This window comes from Leguminivora glycinivorella, chromosome 5, assembly GCF_023078275.1.
Source record: "Leguminivora glycinivorella isolate SPB_JAAS2020 chromosome 5, LegGlyc_1.1, whole genome shotgun sequence".
Lineage (NCBI taxonomy): Eukaryota > Metazoa > Arthropoda > Insecta > Lepidoptera > Tortricidae > Leguminivora > Leguminivora glycinivorella.
In genome coordinates this window covers 20256719-20280536 of record NC_062975.1, presented here as the reverse complement: position 1 = coordinate 20280536, position 23818 = coordinate 20256719, and the positions used below count along the sequence as shown (strand labels likewise).

The window sequence follows — 23818 nt, the reverse complement described above, 5'->3', positions numbered from 1 at the left end:
TTTCTATTGTTACTTTACGTCGCGAGTTTTTTTAAGGTTCATATGCATTGTCCGCGTGTGGAATGACTAATAATGTTTAGTTAAATGAATATTATATGGATTAAGTCCCTCGGAAAGGTTCAATAAGTCTTGTGATGTTGGAACTTAAACAAAAATATATAAATACTATATATATTACCTAGAAAGTACCCAAAACCTGAATATTATAGTATAACATTTTATCTGAGTATTAATTCGTTTAATCCATAGGCAACCCTATCGCCGGACGCCGCGCACGTGCGGCTCGTTTCTTTGTAAGAATGTTGTAGGCATTTATAAAGGCGGCATGTCGTGAACATCAAAGCAGTGGGCCTTCTGTACTTGTACTATTATATATTCTGTGATTCAACTTACAAATAGTTATATTATTTACATGATCATAAAACATATTGCAATGTAACTTGCAATATTTTCTGAACTCTTAGCGTTTTTAATAAGTCGCAGGAGCTGTTGAAGTTTGTGGTGCCGCTTCCGACGGTACCTCCATAGGTTCAGCATCGAGATCTATACTCAGTTTCCCTTCAGTGTCTCCCTCTGGCTTGTCCCCCTGTGTCTTTAGGGCCATGAACATGAGGGGGTAGAGGCAGCCGTGCGTGCGCACGCTGTTAATGAAACATGCAAAATATTCGCTTTTTAAAAAGCAGTAGCCGACGATGTTTGAGCCGGTTCCGCAGGCACCTCCATAGGTTCCGCATCCAGGTCTATACTCAGTTCCCCTTCAGCGTCTCCCTCTGGCTTGTCCCCCTGCGTCTTTAGGTCCATGAACATGAGCGGGTAGGGCCTGCTTTGTAAGTAACTAAAACTACCCACAATTTTCCATATTTTTATTAAACTTATAACTATTATATACATGATCATAAAGCATATTGCAATGAAACTTGCATTCTGAACTCTTAGCGTTTTTAATAAGTCGCAGCAGCTGTTGAAGTTTGTGGTGCCGGTTCCGCAGGCACGTCCATAGCTTCCGCATCCAGGTCTATACTCAGTTCCCCTTCAGTGTCTCCCTCGGGCTTGTCGAGGTCCATGAACATGAGCGGGTAGAGGCGGCCGTGCGTGCGCACGCCGTGCTGCAGGATGGCGCGCAGCGTGTCCGTGTAGGCGGGCGCGGGCTGGCAGGTGGCCGGGTCGCGCCAGTGCAGACCTGGTACAATAATAGACATACAAATGCTTTATTTTGGATACTTATCTTTAGATAAAAGCGTCAATATCGATGCAATAAATATTAAATTTAATCATTTGCTAAATTCTGGTTACAGTCTAAAAACCATCATTTAAATTAGCCCCCTTTTTAACGACCGACGCAAAAACGACGGGTTGTTAAGTTTGACGTGTTTGTCTGTGTCTGTGGCATCGTGGTTCCGGGACGGATGAACCGATTTTGATTTTTTTTTTTTTTTAAAGGTGAACTAGTCGGGAGTGTTCATAGTAGTTAACATAAAGTCTAATAAACCGTACAAAAGTATTAACTGTTTTGCAAATTTTGAGATTTCGTCCTTTAGAAAAAAAACATACTCCAGAAAAAAAACTGTTTTTTTTTCACGGGTTTTTTCATGTTTTTTTTTTCAAGCCAGAAAAAAAACCGTTTTTTTTGCAACCCTAGGCATATAAGTTTGAATTACCTGTGACATCACCGATGAACAAGGCCGGAGAAGGCACGTTGTCTCGCGTGTAGCTCCACAGGCAATCCCGTAACACTTGCACGATCTGCAAATAAACGATTTTGTTGTTAGAGAGAAACTTATTCGAAAAATCTTATAGGAATAAGGTACAGCGGGGAAAATCTCGACTGGGGAGCCATTATAACTAATCCATTTTTTCCATTATTACACATGTTGAGTTCTACATCCACTGAACACGCCTACTATACCCACGCCTACTTATATAACCGGTGGACACTCTATTTAATAATGCAAATATTATACATGGAAAAAATGGACCAGTTACATTTGCCCCCCTGTCGAGATTTGCCCCGCTGTACCTTACTTTTTTTAACCAGGGGCCCATTTCTCGAAGTTACAAGTTACAATTTACAAGTGGTAATCAATGTCTAATATGACAAGTTGGAAAGAGACTTCCGCTTCTAACTTGTAACTTTCAGTTTTGAGAATTTTTTTTTTTTTTATTTATTATAAATGGGCCCCAGGGGTCCGTTTCTCGAAAGGTACAAGCCTTGTATTACAAGTGCGCGAACTGTCAAATCGTATGGGTTGTCATGGAAACACACTTGTAATACAAGACTTGAACCTTTCGAGAAACGGGCCCCTGGGGCAGATCGTGGCAGTTTAGATGTTTTAATTATTCCGGTAATCATCAATTGAAAGTAGATAATGACAAGGTGAACAAACCTCGATAGCGGAGAGGTTGGGCACCATCTCGATCATATGGCTGAGTGGATGTGGCAGTAACTGTCCCAAAGTCATGGTTTCCAGAAGTTCTTTCAGAGCGGTCTTCTCGCGGATTATCTCGGGTGATTGCGAGTCTGCTGTAAAATAAATGATGAGAAACTGTTATAATTATAATAATTTTGACATAACACTACCAGACTAAAAATGTCGCACTACGCCAGAAACCAGCACGGGAAGCATGGTCGCGCGATAGACGATAAAATAGCAGGCCGTCCCTATCGCACTATTTGTAAGTGCGATAGGGACGGCCTGATATTTTATCGTCTATCGCGCGACCATGCTTCCCGTGCAGACGTTATTTTATAACCGCCTGCATTGTATGGCGCGAACACGCCTAGCGGGTTGTCCGGGATCTGAGCAAAGTTTACGTGTTGTGTTGTGCCTACCAGGTGGGTTTCTGGTGTCCAACGTGTTAAGTTAAGGATCTTGTTACACTAAGTTTGAAGAATTTATATTTCGTCACTACTTTGAAAAAATCTCGTATCTCACACTGCTCCTCAAAGTTAAAACGCAGTAAGTCTATATGCATTCCATACATACTTATTACATTTTTCTTTTCATTGACAGAAGAAGATACAAGTTTTTTTTTCAAAGTAGTGACGATTTAACACATTTAGCGACATCGACATGATAATCGCATGCTCTGTTTGCACTCGCAGCCGCTTTTTGACTGGTCTGGCCTAGTGGTTAGTGACCCTGCCTGCTAAGCCGTGGTCCCGGGTTCGAATCCCGGTAAGGGCATTTATTTGTGTGACGAGCACAGATATTTGTTCCTGAGTCATGGATGTTTTCTAGGTATATAAGTATTTGTATATTATAATATCGTTGCCTGAGTACCCACAACACAAGCCTTCTTGAGCTTACCGTGGGACTCAGTCAATCTGTGTAAGATCGTCCTATAATATTTATTTATAAGCGTTTGTCCTTGATATTGGCTACACTCATAGCGCTGTGTCGCCGCTCGAACTACGATACTGCTTTCATTCAGTTCACGCTATATACTCACTGGACCCCTACTACAATGACTAAGTTATGTGGTATATACCTTGCTGTGTGGCCAAGCGGTGCAATGGCGCTGCGGTAGCGGCGGCGGCACGCAGCAGTGCAGACGCGAGACATAATGAAGGACGCGCGCCGGCGCAGCGCCGTAACGCCGCGCGGGCCACAGCACTGCTTTCTAACGCTGAACGCATGTATAGCTCTCGCTCTATGCTTACTTGCTGAAACCAAAAGTATTATGGTACAAGTAGTGATGTGCAAAATGCGGAAACTTTCCAAAAAAACCTTAAATTTCTTGAAAAATTCACGAAACTTTCACGAAAAATAAAAGGAATTTAAATTTATGAAATGGAAAGTTTCCATCCATACAATTGTCCATACAAAGTATGGAAAGTTTCCGAAGTTTTCCTATGTGAAAATTTCTGAATTTTGGAAACTTTCCGTCGGCACATCAGTAGGTACACGAATCGTGCGGGGTTATTTATTGAATCGAAAGCATTTCCATGTTTTCCACTACTAACTGAAGTACCATTAAATGTCGAAGCTCGTGGGGCAATTTATGCCTGAGTTGTGTACTCTACTTTTCACTTCGATTGTGAGGAAATTCTACAGAAATATATCAAGTCTACAGAAATAAGGACTCTAGAGTGTTTAGGCGTGAAAAGTCACACATAAATACATATTTCAACTATCAACCGATATATTTTAAATTCAACTTACTTTCCCATCGCCATGAAAAATAATCCCAAAAGAGTAGTTAACTTTTAAACAACTAACCTTAGTAAAGTCTTCGTCCGGCCAAGGCAGTCCATTATACATGACGTCAGGTGAGACCAACTCTACCAATAGCAACGCCACTGAGGTGCAACCTTCCACCACCCCGTTGTTGCCATCCTGTCAACAAAATAACGTTTCGTGAAATTTATTAGTCTAAAAATAACGATAAGACCATGAACATTTTCATGTAAAATGTTGCCAAGACAAAACAATAAGGCAACCATGTCAAAAAATTATTAGATCTTATGTAGAGCCAAGCTACTAACTCTAACTTCACAGTAGGCTACTTGCCTCCTAGTCAAATCAGCTTATTTTTAAGAACTGTCAAAACGAATTTGATCGACTTGCTAATATGGAATTTATATTGAAATCGAATTGAGTGACGTCACGGTCAACTCAGTTACTTTATATATTTCTACCTGACTTATTAAATAGAAATTGGATTTAAAAATAACTTTTGTCCATGTTTTTCTTATAATTATCTGGTGCATGGTATAAAATATTTTATTTTAACTACAGTCAAGTTCCCTATTGTTTCATCAATAAATAATGCCAATTCACGTGAATGAAGCGAAACAGCCAAGCCCGGAATGTTGACTATGGTGTAGAGTTTATGAAGTTAATAGTTTGGCTCTTACTTTTTTTTTATTATGGACTGATCGGCGATTGACCCTAGTCCCACCTGGTGGAAAGTGAAAACACCGATTCAGTAATAGTCTATTCACTCTTGCTTTAAAGAGACCGAAGTCATACTTAAATGTCCTTTTTGGACGATTGATGATGCCTACACTAAAATATGCGGGGCAATTGAGTTATTACTTTCTGGAATGAACTTACCATACAAGACATAAGGGCGCCCATCAGAAGCTCGTTGTTTGTAGTCAGGATGGGAGGAATGTCCTTCTTGGATTCGTAGAGGTTCTGCTTCCGGATTCCTGAACCGATGATACCAGCGTGGAAAACTGAAGTGTGGCTCTGAGTCAGCTGCGTTATTGGGCCCTGGAGAAAAGAAACTATTTTATTATTTATGTGACCTAGCCAACGGAGACGATGCGCTTTGGTTTCACCTATAATATTTGGCTCGGCTACCAGTTTTTCAAATTCGGAATTTTTGCGGATCCTCCAACTGCCATCGTCTCTTTTAACGGGTCCCAGAATCTTGAGAGAATGGGAGAAGATCGGGCAGTCAAAAGGGCGTACTTGGGGAGACCGATTGGACGCCGTCCTGCTGGACACCCAAAATATCGTTGGGCGGATAGAGTGGAGGTAGACCTCCGTGAGCTCGGCGTCGGCGAAAGCTGGCGCGATACCGCTCAAGACCGAGCATAATGGCGTGCTCTTGTGTTGGAGGCCATAACTCATTTTGGGTTATCGCGCCAGCCAAGTAAGTAAGTTATTATTTATGTAGTAACTTCAATGAGTCCATAGATAACACAAGGTTTTATATGCGAAATTCTTGTGATGAACATGGCGTCCAGATTGCTGTCAGCATTACTCAAGTAGTATTTATATCTTTAGACATAACTTGCGAAGCAGGCGACTAGTGGAGTTTTCCGGATGTTTTCTAAACTTGTTACTTACATGTTTCTGATTCATCTGCAGCAGTAATTCCTCTGGCTGCCAGTCCCTAGCCGGCACGACAGTATTATTCACGAAGCTTTTACTCCCAAAAGCTGCCTCCTCTCTAAACATGGCTGTTTCGAGTAGGTCCCTTAGAGCGGCGGCGCGAGCTAGCTTGCTGTGCAGACACAACTTGCGAAGAAGTCGACTCGCGGACTGCACACCGCGGAGCTTTGTTAGGATGTCTGTGAAAAAGTTTATAGGTTTTTATTCATTCGTAAAAACTGGCCTTACTGTTACTAAGAACGGTGAAGTCGGTACAAGCACTGGTGTCACTGACGCCGCGCCCAGCGGGTTCTCTAGCATCTGAGCAAAGTTCACGAGTGCCCACCAGTCGGGTTCTTGGTTGTGAAAGTGTTAAGGCGAACACAACAACCGAGTTGTAGCATTCGACAAAAGCACACCAAACGAGAAGTTTTAGTCGGTCAACGTTATTATTGTTCGTAATAAGCAAAGGTATCTGGGTCGAACCAACTGGAGGGAGGAGGGGAACCCTAAGTACTCAGGTCGATTTAGAATGGAGGAAACCATAAGTACTCAACATGGTGATGAATCGTGATTAATATGATTATCCATCAAATTATTTATTTACCGTGGTATTGACGATTTTGTTTCCAATTATGTATACGGTCAAGAATGCTTGCATAAACTTCAATATTATCATTTCAAATAACAAACAACTAGTTTTGACATAAACACAATCCCATCAAGGCTACCCATTATGAAAGACAACAACCCCGAGTTCTATTTCCGTTTGTAAATCAGGTTTTCAACCTCGTCATGAATTATTAATAACTCATATTGATAACAAAACAAAGTACTGACTCGTTAGTGCACATTTTAGTATCAAGTGCGAAACGAACATCGCAGATATATTAAATTAAATTAAATTAAAATTTATTTATTTCAAGTAACACAACTCATAATTTACAATAAAATATAAAAAATACACAGACACAACACACATACTAAAAAGTCAAGCAGCTGTGATTGACACACTGATAGGATAACCCTTATCTATAGTTATTCCTCACTGTGTCAACCACAGGTGCATGAAGCCCACAACAAAATGCGACATAAGGGCAAAACCTGTTCGCAATCATTGACATGACGCTGTTGGAGCTGGAGCGCACACGTCGCACCAGAGATGCAGCCCGCAGGCGCATAGTAGCTTTAAAACATGCCACACGCGCCTCCGCGAACATCCCAGATGCGCTGCAGTATCGCGGCAGCCCCATCAGCGCCCTAAATGCATTATTATATTGTACTTGTAGGGCCTTATACGATTTAAGATTGAACTTTCGCCATAGACTGCAGGTATAAAATGTTGTACAAAAAGCTCTAAACAACGTCACTTTACTGTCATTTGAACACCGAGCAAATCTTCGTGCAATCATATTAGCTCTGATCGACAAGGCCCTACGTTCCCGCTCTATGTCATCATCGTCCTTGAGGTCGGACCTAACTATATGACCTAAATATTTGTACTGGTATACTCTTTTTAAGGCAACCGCGTTAAGTCTAATAGGTGGTATCAATGACGGAATTTTAGACTCGACCCCAAAAACCATGTACTGACTTTTCTCAACATTATACTTAAGTCCGTGCGAGTGAGAATACTCCTCACATACCTTCAGTAACCTTCTGATGCCACAAACTGACGCACTCAACAGCACCATGTCGTCTGCATAACTCAAATTGTTCACATTTACCCCATCTATATGACAGCCGGCATGCATGGTGCTGAGCGCTACAATAAGGTCATTCATATACAGGTTGAAAAGTGATGGTGAGCTTAATCCCCCCTGTCTCACTCCACACCTCAACCTGTACGGCTCAGACAATGTACCTGCCCATTTCACGTTGTTGATCTGGTTTCCATACCAATATCTGAATATACTTATAAGATCAGGCGCTAAGTTAATTCCCTCTAGTTTCTTCCAAAGCAATTCGTAGGAAACCAGATCAAACGCTTTCGATAAATCAAGGTAACAAGCATAGACCGGAGTATTCCTATCAACATAGTACGCGGCAGTATGCTTAAGGCACAGGATAGCGCTTTCAGTTGACAGCCCAGGCCTAAACCCGAACTGGTTGTCATGCAACGAAAGGTTTTTACTCAACTGTACATTAAGCACACCGTCCAGTACCTTTGCAATAACAGTAGCAAGAGATATTGGTCTATAGTTCGATTTACTAGTTAGGTCTCCGGTCTTGTTTTTCACTACTGGTATTACAAGGGTTCTTATTAAGTCACTTGGCAGGTACGAATGGGATATACAGAGAGAATAAAACAATGCAAGTACACGTGAAATATGACACCCAGCATAGCGTAGATGTTCCACACTGAGGCCATCATGGCCAGGCGACTTACCACCAGACATAGCATGTATAGACTTAGCTACGTCTGAGGCCGATATCCGCGTCGCTCGCCTCTCCATAATGCCCCCCGTGCTCCCCCCCTCACATGCAGGTGCTATGCTAGGTTGCACAGTAAAGTGATCTCTAAATATGTTAGCTATGACCCCGTGATCTGTTACCCCCTCCACACCCGCTGGCGGGCCAGACCTCACATTTAACCTGCCCGTCGACTTCCAAAATGCCTTAAAATCCTTTTTAGAGTGATGCGATGCTATCATGTCCATTTGTATTTGATTTTGATGGTCTTGGCACCATTTTAGTCGGGACTTAAATATACGTTTACTTTCACACATGTTAGTATATTCAGTGCCCACCAAAGGTTTGCCATTAGACACCCATTCAATAAATGCTTGTCTCGCCCGCCAGTGAGCGTCCTTCACGTGCCTATTCCAACCGACTATACGATGTTTGTTACTTTTATTATGTCTTACATTTTCCTTACTGACTATGGCAGACTGGCTAAGCGCCGTCACAATGTCTCGGTACATGTTATCCAAAATTATTTTATGACCAGGGTCACTACAACATTTGTCACCACATGTAATGTTTCTAAAATGTACAATACTTGTAACGACCTTTTTTGTCGGTAACGACTACGAGTTAAAACAAGTGATAGTCCTATCGAGACATAATATAAGAGCCGTATTTGCTCAGCTCCAAACCTTGGCCAGAATGGAATACAGAAGCAGAACATTTAACTCCAAAGGGACGCCTCCTCGAATACCATATGGGCAAGTATTTCTCCGATTGGATGATTAAGAAAAATTTGCTCGACAATAACTGCCCGGGAGACGAAGTATTTGTATACGCCAATACTAGACAAAGGACGAAAGATTCTGCAAAAGCATTTGCAGAAGGCGCCTTTACAGAGTGTGGACGAGTTTTCTTTAAAAATATCACAGACTTTGACCCCATCTTTAAATTTAAAGCCAGAAACCAATCGGCAGAATTCAAAACCGCTGTTCTAAATGAATTGAAGAACAATTTGATTCGTACAGACTTGAGAAAAGCATTTACGGAATTGAACAGAATAGTGAATTTTACAAATTCGTCATACTGCAAAACAGAAAAGATTTGTGATTTGAGAGAAGTGAAAACTGAAATGGTTTTTGATAGTAATACACCGAGTATTTCAGGCGGTTTGTACTTTGGTTGGTATCTTGTAGATTCCTTTTTGATGGAATATTATGATGGTAAGGCGACTGAAGATGTGGCGTGGGGTCAAATACAGACGGCGTCGCAATGGGAAACTATAATGCCGATAGCGAAAACTTATCTCGAATTTGCGAGCGACTGATTAGATGAGCGAGCGATTTGAAACTAAGATTTTACTAACTTGTTCCGTCTATTGTCCTTTGAGTCGTCGGCAACCCGAACCCTCCTTGGAACTTGTGCACTCCTTTTTACTGTGTATTTAACACAGCAAAAGGGAATGTACAAGTTTCTAATGGGGTGGCAACGCGCATGTGACACTCTTTGAGTTGCAGGCGTCCATAGGTTACGGTGACCGCTTTCCATTAGGCGGGCCGTACACTAGTTTGCCACCGACGTAGTATAAATAAAAAAAAGATAGAGGCATACTCGTGGCTTCGCCTCTGTTTGAATATTTTTCTGATATAGTTGAGAACAGTAAAAGGAAATTTTATATGCTCGTCGCACATGACGCTAATACAGAGTGGGGCCTGTAACAAAGGCGAAGAATTGAACTCTAGGTTATTCCCCTTATACTGATCAACATTTGTTCGGCGACTTTTAAAAATAACTTGTATTTTGATTTTTATCACCCTTGAAAGTTTTTTCTAAGAGGTAATGTATTGCGAATTCTGTTAAGTCTAAAGTGTGACAGACAACGTCAATGACAACAATAATGGCGTACATTGAAGCTAATATTTATTTTGTATGAAAAATTAAAAATTTAGACTTCATAATTTTTAAAAGTCACTGAACAAATGTTGATCAGTATAAGAAGAATAGCCTACAGTTCAATTCTTCGCCTTTGTTACAGGCCCCACTCTGTATAATTATACTGTTAAGATCGCTCGGCTTCAGGCAGTATGTTCTACATGACCAACTTGAAAATAATCCTATAGGAGGAAAGGTCGTGTTTCAAAAGTGGTATGATGAGGAAAAGGATCGATATTTGCTAAGAGTTGATTACGTGTACTTGTCCGCAAAACAAATAAGAGATGGCGTTGAAGTAAGTTTAGAGGATCCTCCGCAGTGGCAACGCCTTGAAATGGAAAATTGTGTTGTCGATGGAAACGGCTTCTGTCCGTGGAATGATTTTGTCAATATTTTGGAACATGTGTAAAAGGTGTTGAGATTTAAATAAAGTTGCTAAGTTGAGTCTAAACAGTGTTTAAACCTAGTAAAAGTAAACACAAAACACATTTTCACGTTCTTTATAATAATTGTGCTACATACAATGGCATGGCACAATTCGTGGCACTTAATTCCTTTGTCTTGTTGTTATTATGTGTATTTTGTCTTGTCTGTGTTCACGAATAAATGTTTATTCTGTTATATTCTATTCTATTATATTCTATAACACATAAAGTTGAGAGATATTTGTTTCACAGAAGTTAGTATGTGTTTAAGTTTAACCTGCTATGTATAATATAAATAATTTATTCAGAACCATATTCTCAAATCCGCAACGCAGGCTTCGTCAACTGAATACAAAATCCGTTATTAGCTACAAGCTTCGTCAAAAAGTAAGACAATGGAAAATCCGCAACATGCATCGTCAATAAACTAAACCTAAAAGTACATACTTAAAAAAAACACACACACACACACACACACACACCTACAACTCAAAAACACCCTGCAAGTCGCCACCAACAGGCAGCGTGGCCAAAAGGCTGGCCGCATTGCCTCGCTGAATGGCGATGCTTATTCTCTGAGCAAAATAGTGGCCAGCCCTTTTGTCACCCGTCACATCTACCAAACCAATGTATAATTATTCAATGTTTATTTTAAAGTATTATCATTTATTATGCGACGTAGAGATGCATAGCAAGTTAAGTTTAAGAACCACTGGCCAAGGTATAATATTGAATGGGCTCTTACCTTCTTCATGTAGACACCGGAAGAAATACAGAACCGTAGCTTTGACGACCTTCAGAATGGCTTCTACGCTCGGCGGCAATCCCTTCGTCCCCGTCAGGTCTATCCTGTCCAATACCTGCAAAGAAAACCCATTAATACAAATAAACATTAAACAAAATACCGTGTACAGACGTAATGCGAAAAGATTTGCCTTCGTATTGTTACGGAAACGTACGAACTAGCATGACAAATACGAACGTTTCCGGAAAAATACAAAGGAAACCCTTTTTAACCCCCGACGCAAAAACGACGGGGTGTTAGAAGTTTGACGTGTCTGTCTGTCTGTCTGTGTGTGTGTCTGTCTGTGGCATCGTAGCTCCCGAACGGATGAACCGATTTGGATTTAGTATTTTTTGTTTGAAAGCTGAGTAAGTCGGGAGTGATCTTAGCCATGTTTCCTGAAAATCGGTTTACTATGTCGCGGTCGGGGTTTTTTTTTTTATTTTAATTTTATGGTTAGGTTATCGCACTACATCTGTATTTACGACACATTGTGACTAAGTTACTCGTCAAATAATTAACCGAGGAAATTATAACTATGTATTTACAGCTGTTTAATAATATTTTAATATACATTTTCAGTTTATCTTTTAATTTGAATAAAATTGGGCCGAGAGTTTTTAAAAATGAATGGTACCTACCTACAAATCTGCTTTACTTAGCTGCTGGACGTTGTGTCTTGTGGCTTCGGCCGCTCGTCCTAAAAGTGACGGATGTATTTATATATATTTGTAGTTACCTCATGGTGCAGTCAACGAAGATGCGCAGTAGTGAAGCGGTGTCTTGTAGTGCCGTAAGCGACAGAGGTTGACTTCGACCGCTCAATCTATGTGTCGGATGTATTTATATATATTTGTAGTTACCTCAGCCAAGGCGTGGCAGGCAGGCATCTCAGGCAGGGAAAACATGGTGCACTCAACGGAGATGCGCAGCAGTGAAGCGGTGTCTTGTAGTGCCGTAAGCGACAGAGGTTGGCTTCGACCGCTCGGCCTATGTGTCGGATGTATTTATATGTATTTTTAGTTACCTCAGCCAAGGCGTGGCAGGCAGGCATCTCAGGCAGGGAAGACATGGTGCACTCAACGGAGATGCGCAGCAGTGAAGCGGTGTCTTGTAGTGCCGTAAGCGACAGAGGTTGACTTCGACCGCTCAATCTATGTGTCGGATGTATTTATATATATTTTTAGTTACCTCAGCCAAGGCGTGGCAGGCAGGCATCTCAGGCAGGGAAAACATGGTGCACTCAACGGAGATGCGCAGTAGTGAAGCGGTATCTTGTAGTGCCGTAAGCGACAGAGGTTAGCTTCGACCGCTCGGCCTATGTGTCGGATGTATTTATATGTATTTTTAGTTACCTCAGCCAAGGCGTGGCAGGCAGGCATCTCAGGCAGGGAAGACATGGTGCACTCAACGGAGATGCGCAGCAGTGAAGCGGTGTCTTGTAGCGCCGTACCGAAGCGACAGAGGTTCGCTTCGACCGCTCGGCCTATGGGACGCGTGCGGAGGTGCGGTACGCGGTTTGAGTTCTCCCATCTAAGAACAAATATAGAGATTTTTTAGTGGGTTTGGCTTATAGAGGAAAGTTACCAGATTCCGTATTGTAGACTATTCGTACATTTTTTTAATTAACACACTTTAAAAAAAGTGTACGTTAGTAACCAAATTGTACATTTTTTTTTAACATGACAGAAAGAAGCCGTTTCCTAAAACCTTAGCATAGGTGCTAAGTTTTCATATAATAAACACATGTTGTCTTTTTATACAATCAACATAAAATGTGGTGTGGTTCTGAGGTTGCATTAGGGATGTGCATTGTGCATGGTCATAGTTCCAGACATTATGCATATTAAGAATGATACAGATCAGTCGTATATAGAGTAACGAACACTTTTTTTTATATAACTATACTCCAATTGCTAATTCGAGTCCAAAAAAACTACTACGATGTTACCACTGCAATAAAATGTTTGTAAAATAGTATATTCCTTTTTTATAAAAACACACGCCAAGATAAATTATTTATTATTTATTTCCATCCTTTGATTTATATATTTAATAGTCTTTTATTATTTACATAAATACTAGGACGCTCGATTTTTTTTCTTTTTTTCCGTGATTTTTAGTTGTAAAGTTGGTATTGCGCTTGTATCACTTCAGGTATCAATAACATTTGGTGCTATATTTTGCGGTATAGAACAAACTATTGATGATAAAGATATTGTGACCAATTTTTTATACATATATTTTACAATTAGCTAATCAGCGAAATAGTGTATAGTGGGCTTTATGGTTGCCACGGCCGCCATTGTTTTGGAAGCGGCCATGACACCATGGTCTGTCAAACTGTATTTGAATTTATTATTATGTATGATACACAGATATACAGACTACATCTCTGATATTATGATAGACAGACGTTAATATGCAAGTAGCGCTTTATTGACAACCGACATTTATGAACCTTTTAGATAAAAAATGGCACATGTAATGATCTATTGTTTTACCTTAAAGAGAGTATTTGCAAGTATGTAAGTAAGTTTGAGTAATGTTCTTCAATTTATGGTTCCAAATCTCCTGAGGAGTCTCAGAGATACATTGGGCACTCGTTCAATACGCTAAGGAAATACCTTTCGTGAGCCCCTGACTTCGCCACGCGCCATTCTGAGAGCCAGTTCAGGTGCTACCCTTCAGCAATAACATTCTAATATTGGTAATGGGTTGTTAGACTCCAATGACTAATTTAATAAACATTGGCGAAAATTGCACCGGACTGAGACAGGGCATCTTTAGTGCATACATTTGTCTGGTTTAAGTTGTATTATTATTAGCAACGTGAATGAAGGTGATGTTGATTATCACAAATACACGTAATATAATGCGAATTACCAACATTTATCATTAGTGGCGACCGGTGGAACTAATTTGACGTATGAGAATTAAAACAAAAAAACTAAAACGAATTTTCTTCACAATTTTATCATCAAGTATTCTTGGATTTCTTACGTGCCAAATAAAGAATGTAGAAGGTTGGCGAAACCTGAAAAGTATTTTGACAGTGACATAAATGACATTGACAGCTGTGACATTGACGTATCTGTCGTAGTTTTTTTGGACTCGAATTAGCAATTGGAGTATAAACAACAAAATCGACTTACCGCAACAATTTGACGATATTCAAACAATAATGATGTAAATAAGTCTTCTGATCGGCCGGCACCTTTCCTTGCACAAAACTCTTCTTTATCTGAGTATCTGACTGCATAGAATTCCTCAGCGCATTTCCGACGGCCGTTTGTATATGTTCTTGGTATCTTTCGGCGGAGCCTAACGCGCGTTCTGAGGTGTCATTAGGGATGTGCATGGTCATAGTTCCGGACATTATGCGTACGAAGAGCGCTAGGGTTGTGTCGGTGCGAGAGTATTGGAGGAGGTAGCTTAGCGTGTTGACGTATTCGGAGGGGAGACGGCAACCTGGAAGTTAAAGTTAGGTTATGTCATCCAAATTATAAAAAAAAAATATCTATGGAAATAAAATAAAGAGTAAACTATCTCAACAGTGGATATTGGAAAGGCTCATTCAATCAGTCGAATGACACTCGCTTTCGTAATTAGCGTAAGTCGTTAACAAAAATTAACTCACTGTTAGTTTTGTGACGATAGTTAAGAAAATAAATTGTTTGATGAAATTTCAATAAAATAATTGTTTTTGTGTTAATTACATAAACTTAAAACATTCAGAATGTGAAAAAAGTAAATTTTTAGACAGATTTTATGCTTAATTGTCGTCACAAAACTGACAGTGAGTTAATTTTTGTTAACATACGCTAATTGGGGGGACCCATATTCTGAAAATGCCCGTCTACGCAAAATCTTGAGATTATGTAGATGCTAAAGCAGAAGCAAGAATCTTAAGCTGTGACAGAAGGAAAAAAAGTATAAGCAACCGGGCTATAGTATAGGGTTTTTCCAGCTGGTCTCCGACAAGCAGTCTGTCCCTGAGCATTGGGGCCTCTTCAGCGGCACTGGTCAGGAGAGGAATGTCCACGTCTGGGAGTAGACCGGATAGTTCTAACTTCTGTAGGTTGTCTTGTGTAAACAGTCTCAACTACAACGGTACTCACTGACAAGTATAAGCAGCCGGGCTATAGTATACTGTTCCAGCTGGTCTCCGACAAGCAGTCTCTCCCTGAGCATCGGGGCCTCTTCGGCGGCACTGGTCAGGAGATAGCTCTAACGTCTGTAGGTTGTCTTGTGTAAACAGTCTCAACACAACGGTACTCACTGACAAGTATAAGCAGCCGGGCTATAGTATACTGCTCCAGCTGGTCTCCGACCAGCAGTCTCTCCCTGAGCATCGGGGCCTCTTCAGCGGCACTGGTCAGGAGAGGAAAGTCCGCGTCTGGGAGTAGACCGGATAGTTCTAACTTCTGTAGGAGGTACTCTGAAAAGAAAACAGTAATAAACTGAGATGTATTTTGCGCTGGTGAAACTGGCACCATTTCTCCACCTTGTGATTTTACCACCACCTTTATTATACAGGCTAGGTAAAGTCTGTCAAGCCTTTACCTAGTGAAAAACTTATTTGCCCGCAGTACACAATCCCCAGTCACCGAGTAAGTCTACTGGCACATTGGCACCATACTGCCCATTCACCGTCAATTGAACAAACACAAATGAACGAAAATAAGCATGTGTGTGACAGATTAACCAAGATAATGGAAGCATTTGACGTCTGTATACTATACCAATACAGATGTCACTCATACAATCAAAGTTTCGTTTATTCCATTCGTGAAACGATCTGTACACAACTCACCAAGTAACTGCCGACACACTGGGTGGTGGAGTAGAAGTAGAGTGCACTGCACGGTCGCGCGCACGAGTAGAGCCACTAGCGACTCAGGCCCCACGCCTTCCCAAACCGCTGTGTTGCGCTGGTGGGTCCATACCACCCATAGACCACTAGTATATAGACACAACTCACCAAGTAACTGCCGGCACACTGGGTGGTGGAGTAGAAGTAGAGTGCACTGCACGGTCGCGCGCACGAGTAGAGCCACTAGCGACTCAGGCCCGACGCCTTCCCAAGCCGCTGTGTTGCGCTGGTGGGTCCATACCACCCATAGACCACTAGTGTCTATACACAACTCACCAAGTAACTGCCGGCACACTGGGTGGTGGAGTAGAAGTAGAGTGCACTGCACGGTCGCGCGCACGAGTAGAGCCACTAGCGACTCAGGCCCCACGCCTTCCCACGCGGCTGTGTTGCGTTGGTGGGTCCATACCACCCATAGACGTTGGATCACCTCGTCTGTCACTGAAAATCAACAATAACATTTTTGTATAATAATATCCATACTAATATTATAAATGGGAAAGTGTGTGTGTCTGTTTGTTTGTCCGTCTTTCACGGCGTGGGGCACTGTAACAGGAAAGACTTTTTGTATAACTTGCTGTAAATCAAGTTAAGCTATGTTACGAGAAGCAATTTACACAGATTGGCGCGCTAACTGCAGTTGCAACACGACTGCAGCGCCCCACGCTTTTACAATCAAATATTATAATTAAAAGCACTTGGTTTACTCTTCATCCCAGAAATAGAGACAACTTGAACGATCCATAATTTATTTTTGGCTTTTACGTGCATTTATAAAAGCGTGTTTTTCTAGTGTTTTTTAAACTATAAATTTATTTTAAGTGGAGATAGTTGAAGGGATGGAGAGTGACATAGGCTACTTTTTGTCTCTTTCTAACGCGAGCGAAGCCGCGGGCAAAGCTAGTACCTACTACAAATACCTAATATACTATGACTAACTAGTTAGTTGCGATTGGACGTTTGACTTGGACATTGGACTCTTGTTAGACGTCACTATGACTATCTCTCGGCTAAATTGTATAACAAAGTAAATTCTTTGCTACCTATTTATCAACTGTCATGCTGGGAATGCAAGAAGAAACTAAAAAACTTTTTACAAAAACTTAATTATTATGAGACTGAGTTACTATTTGAATGAGCATGTTAAATATGTTTCACTATATTCATAAATATTAAACTATTACTTCCTGTAATTGCTGCCTTACTTGCCCATTAAACTATTACTCGCTGTAATTAAATTTTATCTAATGTTAATTATAACAATTACCACATGTTTGAACTAGTAAACTTAAGTTTACTAAACAGTAAACTTCTAAACTGATGTGTCTATTAGATATAAGTAGAACATAAAATTCACTATGTTCCGAGGTGGGCGTAAATAGCTGCGACACAGTTTATACTAATGCAGCTGATTACGAACAAATTTGTTACTAAATGTATGTTATTATGTTCAATAAAAATCTTTAAATCTTTAAAAAAATCTTTAAATCTTTAAAAAGAATCTTTAAATTGGCATCTTTCATGCAATGATTCTCATGGTTTCTTTTGAGCCAATCAGGTCTCAGTGCTTCTCAAAGTCACATCTCAACAACTATTGAAACCACAGTATAATAAAGAGTACTATCGTACGGACTGGCCACTCCCGCTCCCCGCTGAAAGTGCCACCCACCCCCTCTCGGTTACCTCACCGTTACCGCGTCAAAAACGCGAACAGTCGACCTGTCATATCTCACTCACACAAGCATGGTACGCGTTTACCTACACGAGCTTAGAATGTGTGTTGGAATGGGCCTCTTTCATATATTTGATCGCCAGTATCCGAGACGTGGTTGAAACTTACGTAAACTACTCAATATCAATGTGTGTCGTGTTTAATAATTGTATACAATATCATAGGTATCGCACATTCGTTAACCACATATGTAGCAATATGATACTTACACGTCTGCTTGATGTCTTGTGTGATAGCTTTGAGCACGATGTCGGACTTGGCGGCCAAGTTTAACAGGTACGGGATCACGTCTCGCTGCTTTTCCGAGTCTCCTTTTAACGATATGGCTTCCTGCAATGAAACTCAAAGTCACTAACAATAATGATGAAGTTTTAGCACTAGAAATCTAGTATTTAGTCAAAGAGGATCGACCATTATGGAGAGTTACTGTCGAAGTAAAATGTGTAATCACAGTGCATAGACTGCCATCTCTTGACACAGGCTTAAAACTTTTGAACTCAGTTTTGACAATTTGGCCTATATTCTTAGCTTGATATGTTTTAAAATGTCAAATATTAATATTAGCGCCATCAAGCTGAGTATGGTACTAAGGTATGTTTTTTTCTTAGACTTTATCTGTCTATACGGAGTTATATATGTCTTTGAGTTAGCAGACAATCTATTTGAAACTAACTATAATTAACCAAAACAAAGGTGAGAACTGAAAGAAGGTGACGGGGCATTCTAAAAATATACTTCTATAAGAAAGACATTTCTTGGCTTTGGAAATTCGTCATCAACATGGAAACATGTGTACAGGCCTGCCCAGGAGAATGCACGGTAGCTTAGCAACATGTGTACAGTACCTGGAATAAGTCGAGCAGCGCCCGTCGCACGTGCAGTAACGCGGGGGGATGGTTCGCTAAATGCGCTAGTACGGCGTCGGCGCCCAACGCTAGCGCTCTCGGCGCCACCAGAGCAGGTTCAGCGCGACCGATCCAACCGACTGCCCAGGAGCACGCACGGCAGCCTAGCAAGAATATAAAATGTTAAATATCATAGAGATATTGCAATACAAGTGCAGAACAGATGAAAATCCAAGGAAGTTATATTTCTTCATGTGTACATACATACATACATGCATATAATCACGCCTGTATCCCATAAAGGGGTAGGCAGAGCACATGAACTACTAAGTTTCAGAGCCACTCTTGGCAAAAAAGGGTTGAAAGAAATCCAAATTGTGACATTGCAGTGACAGGTTGCCAGCCTCTCGCCTACGCTACAATTTAACCCATATCCCACAGTCGACTTCTACGACACCCACGGGAAGAAAGGGGGTGGTGAAATTCTTAGCCCGTCACCACACGGTTCTTCATTGTGTATACTGTAAAATATATTGAATATGAATCAACATTCAATTCATCATTAAAAGAATAAGTAATCATCAACTCTCCATAAAAATATAGTCCTTATTTTCCTGCCTGGATAAAAGTAGGTTGTTTACTAGTGTCTTAAAATTACTTGGGATATAAAATCTCCAGTCAAACACCAAAATCAAAATGAGTGCATACAAATTATGTATACAATAGGCAGATCCACACAGAGCAAGGCAATTTCGTCGGGTGTCAAACGTGCTATGTAGACGTGCCTAGGTCAATGCAATGTGCGTGTTATGCTCGGCTGAACAACCTGCCCGAGCCAGGGCATGCCTACATTGAATGTTTGTCACTCGAGCACATTTCCTCGCAACATGCCCTGCTCTGTGTGGATCTGGCTATTTGCTGTTCAAATTATTATTATTTATCAATCAGGCAGGCAGTTATAAGGTTGTAACAACTGATAGTTGCCTGTATCCAACTATTCTTTCTTAAGATGTGTTCTTTAAATTTGTTAAATACTTAGTTATCTAGTCGGTTCTTAAACTGGTTGACATTCAGTGTTGAGATCACGGCTTCTGGTAATTTGCTCCATGTTTTGAGTGTGATCACTCTGTTGCTGAGAAAATGTCGGGAAAATGTCCCCTATAATCCCTTTGGTCATGATTTACGGCTCAGCCACGACATTGGTCTAAGCGCGACAGTGGTGAGCGGCGGCAATACAATGGAGCGAGACAGCGATGCAGCTGCCGCTCGCCGCCGTCGCGCTTAGACCAATGGCTGGGCTGGGCCGTTAATATTATGATTTCTTACCAAGCATCATATCTATGCACTTGGCTCTCATGTCAGTGTCTAGTAATGTCAGGTTTTGTGCTGTGATATCCAGCAGAATCCTTATTGGTTCAGTTGTCTGGAGGGTTCCATCTGAAAGTTAGAAATATAAATTAAACACTGGAATTAAAAAAAAGAACACTGAACAATTTCATTAAATAAAGCAAGTGTCTCACTCATATGCCCATCTGTCTTTGTGGCTATAGTTGTTTAATTCAGTAAATGCCAAACTATGTAGCTTAATGGTATAAATAAAATAAAAATAAAAAAGCCTTTTATTTCTTGCATATATTTTCAAGTTTAGTAAAAGTTACAAATACTTAAATATTAAAAAACTATCTTTTCAGTGACTAAGTTTTTAATTAAAAACTACATAACTATTTGTTAACTTTTTTTTAACTGGTTTTGCAAGAACCCCTCTGCAGCTTAACCCCTCAAACGCCTTGTCACAGATCTCTCCCAGACAATTTAAACTGTAAATAATATACTGAAGGCTAGTAATTCAATGGCAATTGTTTGACAACAGCGTTCCAGGGGTTAATGGTACATTCGAACCTTATTACTGAAAGACAAGATTTTATGTCGTTGATATTCTTTATTTTCAATTCATCATGAGGAAACCGGACTAATTCCAATAAGGTCTAGTTACCCTTCGGGTTGGAAGTTGGAAGGTCAGATGGCAGTGGCAGTCGCTTTAGTAAAACTAGTGCCTACGCCAAATCTTGGGATTAGTTGTCAAAGAGGACTCCAGGCTCCCATGAGCCGTGGCAAATGCCGGGATAACGCAAGGAGGATGATTCTTTATTTTCAATTCTAAACAAGTTTTCAGAAAGTTTCCACTTAAGAAGAATATTAAAAATTTACTCTTTCCCAAAAGTACAACAGTGTCACAAATATGTAAAACCTGACCAGAAATATATAACTACGCGCCATGTTGTGGAATTTCATTTAGAACTATTTTCTTCATACTATACTGAACATACATCTCCGATGGTCAGATGATTTTAAAAAGATAGGCGGAGTGAACTGGCTCAGGAAAGCGAGAGACCATGATACCTGGAAGGCTTTGGAAGAGGCCTATGTCCTCAAAAGACTGAAGTTGGAAGTTGTAGATGGGAAAAAATAGTAATATATTATAGTTTAAAAACAAATAGATAATAAGCAAAGATAGTATATGTAACCGACAACCGGTCTGGCTCAGTCGGTAGTGACCCTGCCTGCTAAGCCGCGGTCCTGGGTTCGAATCCCGGTAAGGGCATTTATTTGTGTGATGAGCACAGATATTTGTTCCTGAGTCATGGATGTTTTCTATGTATATAAGTATGTATTTATCTATTTAAGTATTGTATATCGTCACTTAATTAGCACACATAGTACAAGCTTTGCTTAGTTTGGGGCTAAGTTGATCTGTGTAAGGTGTCCCCAATATTTATTTATTTATTATTTATTTATATGTGTAGATGAATGTAAAAAGCTTCAGTAAACAAAGGCTATTTTTTTTTTATACTGAACTGTCAGCCCATCCATCAGAATAATAGCAGGCGCCTCTAACCAGGGTTCGAAAATAACCGATATTTATAATAAATATCAAAATATCGGATATTTATGATATATATTGGATATATATCAACTTTGATATATATCCATTCTGTATGGAAGGCATATTATTATTTTGTTGCATTATTTATGAATACTACTTTAGATAATGAAGAATCTACCAAAAAACATAAAATTTAGTAGAAAAACAGTAACAAACACAAAAAAAGTATATTTTTAACAATGTTACATTTTGACGTGATAACGTCTAATAACTCGTTACTACGGGCTGCATGCACGAAAAAGATGACGTCATTGTCCCGTTCCTCAAGGCCACCAAGCAAGAGAAAGTGGTTTGTGTATGGACGGTTGGGGTATAAGCGATTTTAGGACTTAGAAAATTTTTGTTATAAATTTTCATTTATTATTTTTGAGTGTTTGTAATTTAAAAACATGAAAGATTGCATTAAAATAAGCATCTTTTATAGAATGAAGTTGTTTGAAAAACCTACTTATTTAGGAGTTAGAGCAGTACGAAGTTGCGAATTTTCCCATAGTATTCACTAAGGCGCCAGAGACGTTTACGATGATTTTTTTACCAATATAACCTATGTTAATAGTGATAAATCATATAGAACACGTTTAAATAAGGATGTTTTGTTATATAAACTTTTTCTTTTCCATTAATATTTACTGAGATATTAGGGTTCTAAGATTAGTAAATGGCACTAGCACTTTAATAAAATTAACGCGTGTCTCGCAAACGGTCTAGGATACAAAATGACGACTTTTATATAGGTATAGGTTAGGTTCGTTAGGTATCTTCAAACGGCCGAAGGCTCCTATTCTGTGCAGTTTCTGTAATAAGCGGGGCTCCGTCGATATCGCTTTCTGTCTCTGGCGCCTTAGTAATGCTACGGGAAAATTTTGCAACTTTGCACCACTCTAACTCCTAAATTAGTAGATTTTTAAAAAAACTTTAATTTATAAAAGATGCTTATTTTAATGCATTCTTTCAAATAAGAACAAAAAAACGTGAAAAAAGTCCCAGAATCGGGCCCCTTTTGCTATACTCTGACCGCCCCTGTCTATACTACTGTAATGTTTGACGTTATCATGTTAAACTACCGTCCGTAAACCGACTTTACAGACAACCAATTATTTTTTTAAATCATTTTTGTATTGCAATATTTATAAAAAAATGATACATATCGGATATTTATATCCATTGATATATATCGTCGAACCCAGCTGGATATATTTCGGATATATATCTTGGTATATATCCATTGATATATATCCTCGAACCCTGCTCCTAACAACGGTTATATATTTCTGGTCAGGCTTTGAGTGACACCAGTTCTTGACATTACAATGCAAAGGATTTACCTCAAACCTTCCATTTCCAATAATGAAGCAGTACTTACTTGGGACATTTTCTTTCTGTGTAGCTATATCCATAATTAGATTGATGCACCATGGCGCAACAAAGGGAGCCCAGGCTTCTCCAAGACTACAGAGCTCGGGTCCAATCATGTTCACACTTTCCAGCGCTCCGTTTGTATTAGGGTCATTCTGAGGAACAACTCATGACTTATACAAACAAACAAAGCATTTATTGCAAACATATTACATGTGGGAGTAATATGACCCTGCAAGGGCTCAGCAATCTTACAACTACTTAATAGTAGGTACATAAATTATAAACCATGTTGTATATGTAATTATGTATACAAAGCTGTATGACTGAGTACTTTAAGCAAAATACGCCAGTGTAAAGACCGGGTCTTTAAATCGCTATTTTTTAGAAAAACATACCTCATAGTCGGTTGGGTTGATAGAAACGTTGACCGCACTATGAAAAACCATCGCGAAATATTCGAGGACAGCATCCCTAGCCGCAGGAAACGTCTTCAACAGGCTAATACCGATTTTAGTAAGCTCCAAAGCATTCTGGAAGTTCCTTCGTGATACACCATAAATAAAGTTGTTAAGGTCCGCCGACAATGCAGTGGAATTGCCAGAGGGATTCATTTTGCCTATTTAGTCACTTTTTGTCAAAAAATGGTACATAAATAAGTGTTGAAAAGATGCGTGCATCACGCACGCAAAA

At 40.0% G+C, this 23818-nt stretch overlaps 1 protein-coding gene across 3 annotated transcripts; it reads right to left on the bottom strand.

The window, feature by feature from the left end:
* Positions 1-849: 849 nt before the first annotated feature.
* LOC125226536 (integrator complex subunit 5) lies at positions 850-23818 on the bottom strand. Of its 3 annotated transcripts, XM_048130526.1 has the most exons (18): positions 23524-23818; positions 23133-23280; positions 20152-20262; positions 18826-18989; positions 18190-18310; positions 16525-16689; positions 15734-15813; positions 15494-15572; positions 14528-14843; positions 12728-12905; positions 11334-11448; positions 5802-6025; positions 5058-5219; positions 4221-4337; positions 3490-3664; positions 2385-2521; positions 1659-1743; positions 850-1180 (listed from the first exon to the last, which is right to left on the bottom strand). In XM_048130526.1, exons 1-18 carry the CDS (start codon positions 23737-23739, stop codon positions 942-944), a joined length of 2832 nt encoding a protein of 943 aa, XP_047986483.1. In that variant the 5' UTR covers positions 23740-23818; the 3' UTR covers positions 850-941. The 3 variants fall into 3 exon arrangements, with proteins under 3 accessions (XP_047986483.1, XP_047986484.1, XP_047986485.1); XM_048130527.1 differs by lacking the exon at positions 15494-15572 and having other exon boundaries at positions 15655-15813; XM_048130528.1 differs by lacking the exon at positions 15494-15572 and having other exon boundaries at positions 2385-2518; positions 15655-15813.